Source organism: Mustela nivalis, assembly GCF_964662115.1.
Source record: "Mustela nivalis genome assembly, chromosome: 4".
Taxonomy (NCBI): domain Eukaryota; kingdom Metazoa; phylum Chordata; class Mammalia; order Carnivora; family Mustelidae; genus Mustela; species Mustela nivalis.
Window position 1 is genome coordinate 50,412,209 of NC_139023.1, and position 13,174 is coordinate 50,425,382.

A 13,174-nucleotide genomic window follows, 5' to 3' on the forward strand; every position below is an offset into this window, starting at 1 on the left:
AGTTTCTTACTTGCCATTGACTTTAGTTTCTTCATCTGAAAAATGGGAATAATAAAATCTGAATTGCCTACTTTTCAGAGTGGTAGAAGACCAAATCAGCTAGTGAATATAAAGATTCTACAGGAATGTCAGCATGAACCTTCCTGCTCTGAAATGTTTACCTTATTTTTGTTTTATGACATGTTAATATTCCTTTGAATGTGAAGATCTCAAAGGAGACTTTTTCCTCAATTATTATAATACTGAGAGATCAGGAATTGCAAAGAAATTTGCAGGTGTAGTCAGATGATCAAGGTTGAGGATATTTGCTGCTTGCTTAAATAGGCAATAACAATTCTATCCATTTGAGTAGGGACTGGCTAAAAGGGAAACAGGGTCATCTCATTGGTGGGGTGGGGGATGCAATGAATTGAATTGGTTGTGATTATAACACTAGCCTCCTCTCATGCCCAGGGAGTGCTGATTGCCTCCAAGGAACCCAAGTAAATTACACCAGTGTCTTATTGAGGAGAGTGTCTCACATTTTGATTGGCATGTCTGGAACCACTTGAGGATGTTTTAAAATGAGGATACTGATTCAGCAGGACTGAATTTCTAAATTTATGATGAGTTTCCAGATGATACAGATGTTGCTGGATGGCGGACCACACACTTCTGGTGTAGGGTGGTGATTTCTCAAAGTAAGTTCTTCAGGTATGTGTTAGCTCGGACTGCCATAACAAAATAACACAGATTGCATGACTTAAAAATGAAAATTTATATTCTCACAGATCTGGGGACTGGCAAGTTCAAGATCAAGTTTCTAGCAGGATTTGATTTCTGATGAGGGCTCTCTCTTACTGACTTGTGAATGGTTGCTTTGTCTTCACATGGCCTTTCCTCTGAGTGATCTGTCTTCTTCTTATAAGGCCACCAGTCCTATCTAAATTATGGACTTTAGTTGATAATAATACAACATCAATTGTAACAAATGTACCCCCTTTGATGAGATATTAAGGGATCTAATACCTTTATAAAGTAAGCTAAAAATACTATATAGTAATCTATGTGTAAATATTTTATCAAGTAATATAAAGATATTAAAGATAAAGTAAGATATAGTAATATATAAATATTTTATAAAGTAATACAAAGATATTAAAGATAAAATAAGATATTAAAATAGAGGAAGCTGGGCAGGGGGTGGGGGGGGAAGAGAAGAAAGGGGTATAGGGGAACTCTATAAACCTAAACCTGCCATAAAATATAGTCTAGGGGAGCTTGGGTGGCTCAGTGGTTTAAAGCCTCTGCCTTCAGCTCTGGTCATGATCCCAGGGTCCTGGGATCAAGCCCCACATCGGGCTCCCTGCTCAGCAGGCAGCCTGCTTCCTCCTCTCTCTGCGTGCTTCTCTGCCTACTTGTGATCTCTGTCAATAAACAAATAAAATCTTAAAAAAAATAAAATATAGTCTATTCATTAAGAAAAAATTAGATTCCAAGACATCCCTCCTAAATGCAGTGACTCCACTGAGGAGGTTGGGGAACGGAGGCTTCCAAAGCAAGCCTTTCAGGGATTCTTAGGTCTGATAAAGTTTATGAGAATGATCGGGTAGAAACTGAAAGCTCCAGTCTTACCATCTAATGGTTGTGGTTTCACATCTCACAGCAGCACCTCTTTGCAGCCGGCTGATCTTGGACTACTTAACCTTTCTGAGTTTTATTTTGAAATCAGAGCAAAAATAATTCCATGCAGTAATTCTTCTGAGTATTAAGTGGTATAATGATGTAGAATTTTTAACACAGAACATGCATCATAAGCACTTCAATAAATACTAGATACGAGTTTTGTTATTATTATTATTGAGTCCTGGTACACAAGAAGGAATTGTGCTGAAAGAAGGGGCTTTCAGAAAAGACCAGGCAATGATATCAGCAGTAAAAGATTGGGACAATAATAAAAGTAATCCTAAATGCTTCCCCAACATTTCACATTTTATATAGAGCTTTCACTTTCATTATCTGACTTGATCCTGACAATGACCTTGTGCAGCCAAAATTCCCCTTTTAGCAGATGAGGAACTGAAGCTCAGAAATGATCAGTGATTTTCTGAAGGGCACAGAGCTGGGAAATGTCAGAGCCCAGAGCATCCAAATCCTAGGTCATGGTGGTGGTATAATGTAGTAACTAAGTTTGGGGGCTCTTGAGTTGGCCTGGTGGGCTCAAATCCCAGAGATCACGATTACTATTGGTGTTAAGTTGACAAACCTGTTCACCTCTCTGAGTCATAATTTCTTCACTAGTTAAATAGGGATAATAACAGAGCTTACTTTGTAACGTTTCACAAGGATGAAATGAAATGGTGTTTATAAAATCTAAGCTTAAAGGCTGGCACACAATGAGTTTACTATTCTCTGCATTTTTTTAAAACATTGTTGCTGGAGGGAATGAGTTTACTCTTCTCTGCATTTTTTAGAACGTCATTCCTAGAGGCAACAATATGCATCCATGTTACATGAAGAGTAGCCTAAGATTAGTTATAGAAAATGTGGGCATCTTTGCACGTATGTCTTGGGGGACTGGATTGGGGTAGGGACTAGAAGTGTTATAGCTTTTAAGGAGGAGCAATGGGATGGCAGGACTTGGTATGGCACATGAACCCCTTCTCTATCACTATACAATCTCCCAGTAGGGAGATCACACAAGCCAGGCAGTCACCCTGGCCTTTTAGTCCCAAATATCAGAGATGATAGTAATGGTTGGCAACAAAAAGATGGCTTTCACTGTGATATCTGGGATTGATGGAGGATTTGTGTAAAGAGGTTCTGAAAATGAATTTCATGGTAGCTAAGTTCCCACATGAATATTTTGGAAACAATATATGGCAAATTTACTGAGCGCAGTGTCCTCTTTACCTGATTTTCTTGCCTTCTTCACAACTAGTCCAGGAATAGACACTTTGTAGGATCAGAACAGACAGATGCTCAATTGACAAGACTTGAGAAGAGAGTTGGCCCCACACAGTATTCTGTGTATTTTGTAGATGGAAGAGGAGTTGTATATTGCTTCCCACACTGTGAAGGAAGGTTTGGTAGACCTGTCAAAGAAAATGCAGTGTTGCCTTTTCTTCTTTGAGTCATCCTAACTAAATGTAATGACGGCTGCTAACTCTTATGATGTTGATAATAATCATGGTAGCTCTTACTGAGTTTTTCTTATGTGCCAGAAGCCATTCTAAACACTCTACATACATTGCTTTATTTAATTGATTCCAACAGCTAACTGAAGTACACATTAATTTTTTTTACATTGTTGAAATGACAAAGGGTGGTTATTAGCTCTTGGACACACAGTTACTAACAGTTGGGACTGGGATTCTCACCCAGGCTCCTGGACTCCAATCAATACACAAAGGTCACATTAGATGTCATATGATGGAAAATGATGGAATGTAGAGCTGGGTAGGTATTAGTGATCATCTAACAGTACAAGTTGTGAGATTGTTTTCTGGAAAGAGTGGCCATAGAATTAGAGATTCTTTTGTGCCAAGCACAGCCCTAAGCCCTTTACATCTATCAGTTACCTTCAATCTTCACAACAAATCAGTAAAATCGGTACCATCATTATCCCATTGTTACAGCTGATGTAAATAATTTGCACCAAGTCACAAAATTAGTGGAACTAGGATTTGACCCCAGGCATTGGCGGTGTTAGCATCAATCCCCTTAACCATGAACCAAAAGAGAAGTGAGAGACCTCACAAGACCCCAAGTAAGTCACTCCTGGGATTGGGGAGAGGAGGTAGAGCAAGAAAATGTCATGGAGACGTTGGAGGGGATGGAGTAAGGGGGATTTCATCTGGAGACAGTGTGTGTATGGGGGGGGTGTGTGTCTACAGGGAAAGTGGACGGTTTTGCAAACATTTAGAAATGGCTTCAACCCAGAGGAAATGTGAAGTCCTTTTGCGGAGAGAACTGGTCAACTTGACCTTTCTTCTCAAAAGAGGCTTCATACAACACTGTAGTGAGGATTCTATTTATTTATTTATTTATTTATTTTTCAAGTAGTAACCATGGCCACAATTGGTTTATTGGTTTGTCTTTATCTTCCCAAACATTACCAGCTTTGGTTTGCTTAAGAGGGCAGATAACCATAGGGGTGGTGAGGAAAAACCCCCCTGCTGCTGCCAGGGAGCCTTCCAATGAAACCTTCCTAGAGACGCTTGTCCAAAACGCCTCCCAATCTCCTGCACCTCCAACCCCCCCCCCCCCCCCCCCCCCCGCCATCCAAGGTTGTGTTCTTCATCTAGGCCTTGTCCCCCGCACACCCTGGCGGACAGAGCCAGCGTTTCTCAACACGTAGCCAAGTCGCATGACTGGTTCTAGCTTCAACTGGGAAAGTTTCCTGTCTCGGAGTTCTAGGAGTTCCTGGCTCTCTGCCCGGTTCTGGGGAAGGGCATCTCCTTGCGCTTCCCTGCTGGTGTCCTTCCGTCTCGGCCCAACTTTTGTGCCCCATCTCCAGTCTAGCTGTCCGAGTTGAGCCCCTGCGGAATTCACCTGCGCGTTCTCCGCCAGGCGCCGCATAGCAAGAAGGGGTCCCCGAGGCGCCACTCATAACCCGTCGTCCCCTCTGGTCTCTTTCAGGTCTGGCCGCTCGGTGGCAGGAGCCACCGCGCCAGTCCCCCGGGCGGTGGTGACTTGGCAGCAGGTGGCAGGGACGGCGCGGAAACGCGCGAGAGGAGGGGGCGCGGCGCTCTCGGGTGTACAGTGCACGGCGCCCGCTTCCAGGCCGCCCGCGCGCCCCCGCCGCCCAGCGCCGCGCAGCGCCCCCGGCGCCCCCCGCCGGCCTCCGCCGCACCTGCAGCCGGCTCCGCGCGTCCTGCCCGCCGCCGCCGCCTCGCGCTCCCCGCGCCACGGACGCCCCGGGCCGAGCGGCGAGTGCGCTCCGGTGCCAGACCCGTCAACACACGCCTCTGGGCCGCCGACTCTCGAGTCCCGCTCCTGCACTCTGCGTCCCCGAAGATGAATGTGAGGAGGGTGGAAAGCATCTCGGCTCAGCTGGAGGAGGCGAGCTCCACAGGCGGTAGGATGCTTCAAGCATGAGAGCGGGCGCCCTTCTTCCCCTCCTTCCTTCGCGAGCTGAGACGGGGACCCCCTTCCTCGGCTGGGGCTGGGGACGCTTGCTGCCTTTGCTGCATGAGAGATGGCCACCCAGGCGGGACTGGGAAGGAGAGGTGGGAGCGGCGGGGATGGGGATACCAAGGAGGGGGGGGCGGTGCACGCAAGGTCCAGGTCGGGAAGAAGAGCTGTTTGAAGTGTGTGTGAAACTCGCTGGTGGCGGGGTCCCCTGCGATCTGATCCTGTGCCTACTTTTGCCTTCTCTGAAAATTTCCCATGTTGTTTATGCATCGGCCAGATGACTGCAGACCACACACTTCCTTCCCCTAACACCTGGGGAGAAAAGAGCTGAAATAGTATTGATCCTCTTCATCCACTTTTCCTTTATGCTCCCAAACATTTCTTCATTAAAACTCTATTTTGGTTTCCTGGTAACATACAGGCGGAATGTTTCTTGGGTCAGATTCTTCAGCAGGAGCGTGCGTCTTGTTTTATTGCCAGCCTCAGTTTAGTGTGTTCAGAGAAAATGGTCTTCAGTGACACTTGGAAATAATTTATATACAGTACAGCCTTGGAAAGGTACCCGGTCCTCTTTTGCAAGGTGTTTGGCTTTCAGAGTAGCCTATATTCTGCGAAAGCAAGGGAAGGACATGGTTTGATGAGTTTAGTGGGATCCATCGTGAAACGGGATGAGATATCCCGCCTCCCCCACCCCCCACAGCACCTTTGGTTGAATCAGTTTGTTTTTAGGTGGCTCCCATGTATAAGAGCTTTAGAGGAGCCATAAACAGAATGAAGGGGGTTGCAGGACATATGAAGCTAATGGAGAGCTGGACATTTCCCAACTTATATAAGATGAGGGGTCGTACATATGGCTCTAGCATAGATTTATAGGATGACACGCTTGGACTTGAGCTGCAGGGAAGGAGGTATTTCCACATTCTACTTGTTTATATCCAGGGAAATGGAGTCACTTCAGACAACTTGAGTCTGTCACTCTAATTTGAACATTGAAATATAGAGATTTTTCCTTTCTTGTCTTCCCTCTCTAATATATTGTTAAGGTCATTGTAATTGGGAGGACACCAGCCTTATTTGACATTTTAAAGAGAAAAGTCTTAGCCTGTTACAGGCAGGGGGGGAAAAAAAGAATATGACCATTACCTTTAAAGTCCCAAGTTTGACCTGTACTGATGTTTAGTTCTGGTTTCACTTATGGCAATAGTTCTCTCATTATGAACCAAGTATGTCTAGGATATGTTTTATGAGGGATGCTGAAAATCGTTAAGAAATTGGATTTTTTCCAGAATGGCATTTTAAGTGTTCAAGGCTAAGTAAATCGTTGAGTTTATAGGGTCTCTGTCTTTGCTGTTCCTTTGGCAAAGAATAAGGTGGAGAGCTAGCTGTCCTTTTAGGAACTGCACTCATGCACAAGACAGCAGTGGGAACTTGAAGATAGATTAGTAAAGGAAAGTCTGGAGAAGAGGGTGGCTTGCATTGTTTGGCTACTCACTGATAACAGCTTTTTGGCTGGGCCTAGTCTTTAATTGGCCAGATGGGGATAGAATCAGCTTGTCCAGTCTATTCACAGTGCCACAGGTGGCCATAATCTCTATTTGTTAGATAAAATGGAAACAAAGATGAAATCACATCTGGGGAGTATGATACATTAAAAAATACTTTTAGTACCATTTTTAAAATCAGCATGTGTTCATTGTTCCTTTGGAGAATAGAAAGATGTCGATTTATATCTTGGTTAAGGTGAGACCAAAAGTGAAGATTTTTCTGGCTTGAATTGATTTGACACCTGTTTCTTGAATTGTGTTGCATGTTTTTAGAGTTAATTGTCATATGAGAAGAATAAAGGAAAAGAAGCTTGGAGCATCTTTTTGTTCTTGTTTTGTTACGATTTCAAGGTTAATATTATTCGAGAATGATCCCCTGAATATGTAGTCTATGTTATTTCCACCAAATACATGCTTAAATACTTCGGTTATTTGTGCTCCGATATAGAATGGTCTTCCTTAATCTTGGAATAAGTAAGGACTGTCGTTTTTAAAGGTTTGAACTCTACCTTCAGTTCTTGTTTTTAAAACAATAGCTCCTGATTTCTTGTTTGCTTTCAAACAAGTGAGACATTTGCATAACTTCCAACATGACCATGATGGTTTTCCCTTGAATATATGCCTCTTGGATGGAGGTTTATAAAATGATTTAATCAGAACTGAAACAAAATTTAACTGGGGGATCAGACTGAGAAGAATGAATAAAGATGAGAGGAATTAGAGAAAAGCATGTGTGTGTGTGTATATGTGTTTTATGACCTGACTCTAGATCCAGAATGCTATGAAAAGTGGTTTGCAGAGAGATGAAGGAGAAAACCACATGAAAGGAAAAATAGGAGGGAAATGTAGGAAGGATGGCAGCAAGGTTGAACTGGGTTACTCAAACTTTAAAATATAGCTAAAAAAGTTTATTCTCTGCTCTCTTTTAGCGGACAATGTATTTAGCATGCTAACTGATGAACATCACCTCTAAATCTCTATAGTTGAAACACTGTTAATGCTAGAGTGCAGAAAATGGACATCTCATAAATAAGCACGAATAGAAAAGGTTTCTTAAAAATTGTGGTGCTCACTTTTAGCCTCCCTGTCACCAGCTTCCACATTATATCAAAAGCCTGCCCAGAATATATTTTTCACAAAATTGTCTATTCTTACTATTTTGCTCCCTGGCTATGAAATCAAACATAATCCTGCTACCAGTGGAGAGACAGAGGGAGATGATAATTCAGCAGTATATTTGAAAGAGAATCAGAAATAAGGTCGGAGTTAAAAAAGAAAAAAAAAAAAAACCTTGTAAGATTATTCATCGGTGTCCTCAATTTGTGCCATCTAACTTAGGGATGGCATATGTTATGTGATGTAGTCTACAGCTAAAAGTGGGGAGGGAAATGCATGGACATTTCAGTCATTGTTAGAGGAGGTCATCCAAAGGACATGACTACTGTTGGATCCAGCAGCTAGACCTGGACCACTGGAAGCTCCTCCCCTGCTCCCTTGCCCTTGGAATGTATGTTCTGCCCGCCAAAGCAGGAACTGTTTTCAAGGACATAGTCTTGAGAGAGAAAGGTGTTGCTGAGGCCATCTGGATGGTGTATGTGACTGAGCTCTTCTAAGGATTCTATATGAACTTATAAGTTTCTGGCTGGGGGGCAGGAGATCTTCTCCCGAAGCCGCCACTGCAAGCCTCCTATGTAAGTTCCCTTGCTTATTGCATCTGCCACCTACCAGTCTGGAGTGGTCGGCCTCTTTCTTTGGTCTTCTTATCCTCTGTGTATGGAGGCCAGTTTCAGATTTTACCCAGGGAAGGTCTGGGGTTTGCAAACCAGCAGTACTGGAGTGAAAAACCTCTGTGATTTTTGTATTGTTGACAGATGTAGGATGATCCAGCTTGTTTTGTGTTATTAAGGGTAAGGCAAATCCAAATTAGTGATTCCACATGGGTCACAGTGAAAAGGCTGTGTATGCTGAATAGCCCAGGAAAAGCTTTTTATCACACAGGCATTATTCTGTTTTATTCATGTCATTAAATGTAAGAAGGTACTAAGCAAATGATATGATCCAAGTGTTAAAATTAAGCAACCCCTCTCCTCCTTTTGCTGTGCTTTTTTTTTTTTTTGGCCAATTCTTATGCAGTGTTTCATAAAATAAGGCTATGGATGGTTTGGAAATTAATGAGCCATGTAATATAAAATGTGTATGCAAGATTTCTGCAGAATCGTAGACCAAATAGTGGTTGAATCTTTTGAAGATAAAGTATATGGTGGTGGTGGTGGTGCTGCTGCTGCTGCTGGTTCTTCTTCTTTTTCTTCTTTGTCCTTTTGTTTTCCTTGTCCTCACAGGTTTTCTAGAACATGTGGATAATGTTACATTTCAATATTTCATAGTGGAGTGTGCTTGTTTACTTAATAGCCTCCCTTCTTATTTCAAGCAGATTAAAGTGTATGTATGTGTGTGAGAGAGACAGACAGACCAGAGAGGGGGGGGGGGAAGGAAAGAAGCATGGGATGATGAGTGTATATTTTGTTCCATGGGCCTTGCCATCCTTAAAAGTGGTTTAAGTTTCTGTAAGTACACCTGTCATTATAAATTTATTCATCCTTGGGCATTGAATCACCTTTTTATTTTTTTGAAGTGTGCATCTGTTTAAAGGTCCTAATGGTCTTATCTTAATTTATATCATCCCAGACTCCCTGTGATGCTTTGTGCTGTTTGTCAACACTCCTTAGAAAACTATGAACTTCATGGGAGCAGAGCTGTTGTGTTTTGCCTACCTTGTATCCCCAGCATCTAGCGTGAACCCTCACATGGTACATTTGCTCAACAACAGATAATTTGTTGAATGAAGTCTCCCTCGAATTCTCTGAATGTGTTATTCTAGTTCTTCCTCATCCTCTCAGATCTCTTTTTTCTGATCTTTATTTCTTTCCTTGTCTGTTTTGTGCATCTTTCCAGACACTTTTGTCTTAATTGTCTTCTCCTTCTACATTCTCTTTTTAATCAGACTGTGGTCTTGGTGAATCTTTGTTATAGAAGTCTTCTTACTCTATAGCTCTCGACTGATCCTTTTCCAGTCCATTTCCATGAGTGGCTGAGCAGACCTATCAGTGATTTTTCTAGCACTTTAAAGTAACATGTTAGAAAAGACCTGTCCTCTCTTCAAAGAACAGTTTATTTTCTAAATTTTGCTAATGATAGCATCATTATTTGAGAACTACAGTTAAACAACAACAAACAAACCCATAAAAGTGTTTACTTATCTGTGGTACTTCCCACCTTAATCATTGCCTCCCCTTCCCTGTGGAAACCATCCCCAGGCCTTATTGATTCTATCTTGGCTTTATGTCTAGCTCCTACACCAGGATTCATTGTACACTCAAGATCATGTTCTTGTTATTTCCCAGACCGCGATGGTTGCCTCCTGTCTGCACCAAGTGCCTCCCCACTCAAAACAAACCAAATTCACTAAAAACTGATTTGAGTACAGTTGTTAACCTGTGCAAAACCTTTTAATGCCTTCCCATGATTTTAATGCCTTATAGAACTAAAAACAGTTTCCTTAGCTTGATAGGCAGGCTCCCACAGTATGTTGACAGTCTTCCAATCCAACATTATCTTCCATGACTTATAGGTCTGCACTTTGACCTGCTAAATTGGACTGTTCTCTAAGTGTGCCTATCTCAAGCGCATCTCAAGTTGTACCTACTGCTTCGAATGAACTTTCTGCCCCCACGTTGCCCACTGAACATTGTTAATTGTTTCACATTGAACGTATCCCTCAAGACTTACTGCAAATGCAGTGTCTTTCTTGTGCAGCCTATTGATTTCTCCCTGTCTCTTCCCCAAAGAATTCTGCTTTGAATTTTCTTAGGTCATTTTTTCTTTTATTTTGATCTATATCTGAATGACAAGACAGAATAAGCTAGGCGTGTTCATCTCATTTGCAGCTCTTAAATGGTAACTCCTTGATGGGGAGGATCGTACCATTTTCATACCCTAGTAAGTACTGGCACAGTGATTCACAAGAAAACCTGCTGAAGACATGGTTAATTGAATTTAAACTGGGTTGCCCGGGGATAGACCCATTGAAGACCCCAAATTAGAATTCACATTTGACTGCTTGGTAAGTATCTACTGGAAGTGACATTCCTTTTGGGTTCCCTGTCTTTTCCATTCAGTGGGCCAGGTCTATATGGATAGTAATAGAACATCAAAAGAGCATGTCTCCTCTCTGTGCATGCGTTTGCGTCCATAATGCATTGCTATGAGATCTTACATTATTTCTGAAGAAGGGGTTAGTAAGTACCCAGTGTTTTCTGTGTATTCAGAGCAATAGTCAAGGTTGTCTTTGGATGCTTTTGCCGCAACTCTTCCTTCAGCCTTAATAACCTTCCCGAACTACCACCTCTAGGAGTCGTAGTCCGAGGGGCCCCCAGTGAGTTAATTTGACCTCTTTTGGTTCCCCTGCGGATAAGAGTGGGAAGGTTAGTTGAGTATTCCCTCTGAATCATGATTGTGATTTGCTGTAGTCTGAGCTCCCATTACAGAGAGTGGCCCCTCCTAATGTCTCCCAGCCTAGAGCCTCACTGGCTATACCACCACCTACCATCATTATTAGCCTCTTTGTCATTATCCTTATCAAATGGTAAATTTTTTCTCCAATTATAGCAGTGACAGTGGAAAGGAATGGAAAGAAGAAACTGGAAACAACACTCATGGTGTGTATTTCCATTTATTTCATATCAGAATTCACAGAGACCATCAGGCTTCATAGGGAGGTTCTTGGGAAGGGGCTGGATCTTGTGTCAGGGCTGAGAAGATGACGGGGTTCAGCTCTTTTCCTCCTACTTCTGTGGCTGGATGCCTCTCATCGCTCAGTGAGTGGGTCACACTTAGGCAGCTCTAGATGTGTGCAACGTGCCTGTGGATTAGGAACTCTGAGAAGGAGTGGCTCACAGTGTTGAAACACAGACGTTCTCCGCACACTCGGACAATAAGGACTAATTCGAACAGAGATACACATAGAGAATTTGTCCTCTGGAGCACTTGGCCTCCATGCCTGTCTTATGGGCTGATTTTTTCCTTCTGAACAAACAGTCGGTGTGGTTGAATCGCTCTCCCTTTGGAAATGCCCTTTCGGATATATTTAAATACCCTTTGGATATATAATTGACCTTTTAGAAACTTCTTTCCCTTACATATTTCACCCCGATGACTTCTTTAGGTAAAACTGAGCAGTCAACCTATTTTACGGTAGCAGTTGTAAACGGGCATTTTAAGTTGGTCTTTAACAAGGTTTTGGAGGAAAAAACAGACTTTCATCTCTAGACGTCAACACTCTTTAATATTTTGAAGGCTCTGTTGAGTGAAGCAGTTTATTTATGAAATGACAGTATCTGCAGCCCAAGTGGGAATCAGAATCAGCTTTGATTGCTACGGTAACTACTGCAGTCGATGTGAGAACACACTCTCTTTCTCACGTCTTCATTGTAATATGGTCGGTGCGTTGTGTTACAGATGCTCAGGTGTCCCCAGGGCTGTCCCCCAGTATGATGATTAGTGATTTTTAATAAGAGAACATGTGACTTCCAAATGCCTTCATGAGTTTCATAATAAAATTGGGTGAAAAGGACGCGTGCAACTATATCTCAGAATGGATATTCTGCCAGGGGCTTTATTTCGGGTTGTACTTTTTTGCAATTTAATCCATTTCCATTAGACCAGAATGAGAAACTACTTACCAAAAAATGGTCTTGCCCAAACCATGTATCCATGTTCTTTGTGTATGTTTGTGCTCCAGAGAATTGTTGCGTGAATTAAAATATCTTCTATTACGGTCGTATGTAAAGGTGAGAGTAAACTCTGTACTCCATCTCAGGCTCATGGAAGTGTGCTCTCCATTCTTCTTGTTGTTTCTGCAGGGAATTTGAAACAAAACAAAACGATACTATGGAACTAACAGGCATTTCAGAAGTAACCCTGCAAATCAAGTCCTGAGAGCAAGTTTAATTTGGAGAGGGGTTTAATCGAGAGAAATTTTAACTTACCTTAGAAAGGTAAGACCATGTGAAATAGCCAGTGAGTAGAAGGTCCCTGTTCCTCTTTCTCCATTTATCAAGTGGTGGTAATCCTATCCACTCCTAGATTATAGGAATAGATTCTGTAATGATGACATGAGTTTAATTCAGCAAATATTTACAAAGAAACTCCTTGCTGCTGGGATCAGCGAGATGTGGAGATGGCCTTCAGAAAGGTTACTGTTTATTCAAGAGAGATTTACTGAGTATGTACCAGGTGTGTATACTTGAGTAGGGGAGAAAAGAAATAGCTAAATGTGCCTGTTTTAAAATATTCACTGCCATCACAGAGGGAAGGATGAAGGGAGGAGGGTGCTGAAAAACAAGATTCTTTGCAGTTGGCAGAGGCGGCATTCCCTTCCAAGTGAATGCAGTGAAAGCAAACTGTGATATTGAACTTGACCTTCCTTTTTCTGGGGTCTTAAAAAATAAAGCTATTAA

General features: G+C 42.3%; 1 protein-coding gene across 3 annotated transcripts in view; it reads left to right on the plus strand.

Moving 5' to 3' along the window:
* Positions 1–4,835: 4,835 nt before the first annotated feature.
* KCNIP4 (potassium voltage-gated channel interacting protein 4) overlaps positions 4,836–13,174 on the plus strand; it is a 1,147,911-nt gene continuing 1,139,572 nt past the window's right edge. For 2 of the 3 annotated variants that reach the window (XM_082728683.1, XM_082728687.1), the window contains exon 1: positions 4,836–5,059. In XM_082728683.1, coding sequence (XP_082584809.1) covers positions 4,999–5,059 — 61 coding nt within the window. In that variant the 5' untranslated portion in view covers positions 4,836–4,998. The remainder of the gene's footprint in view (positions 5,060–13,174) is intronic. The other variant, XM_082728685.1, reaches the window with a different exon arrangement.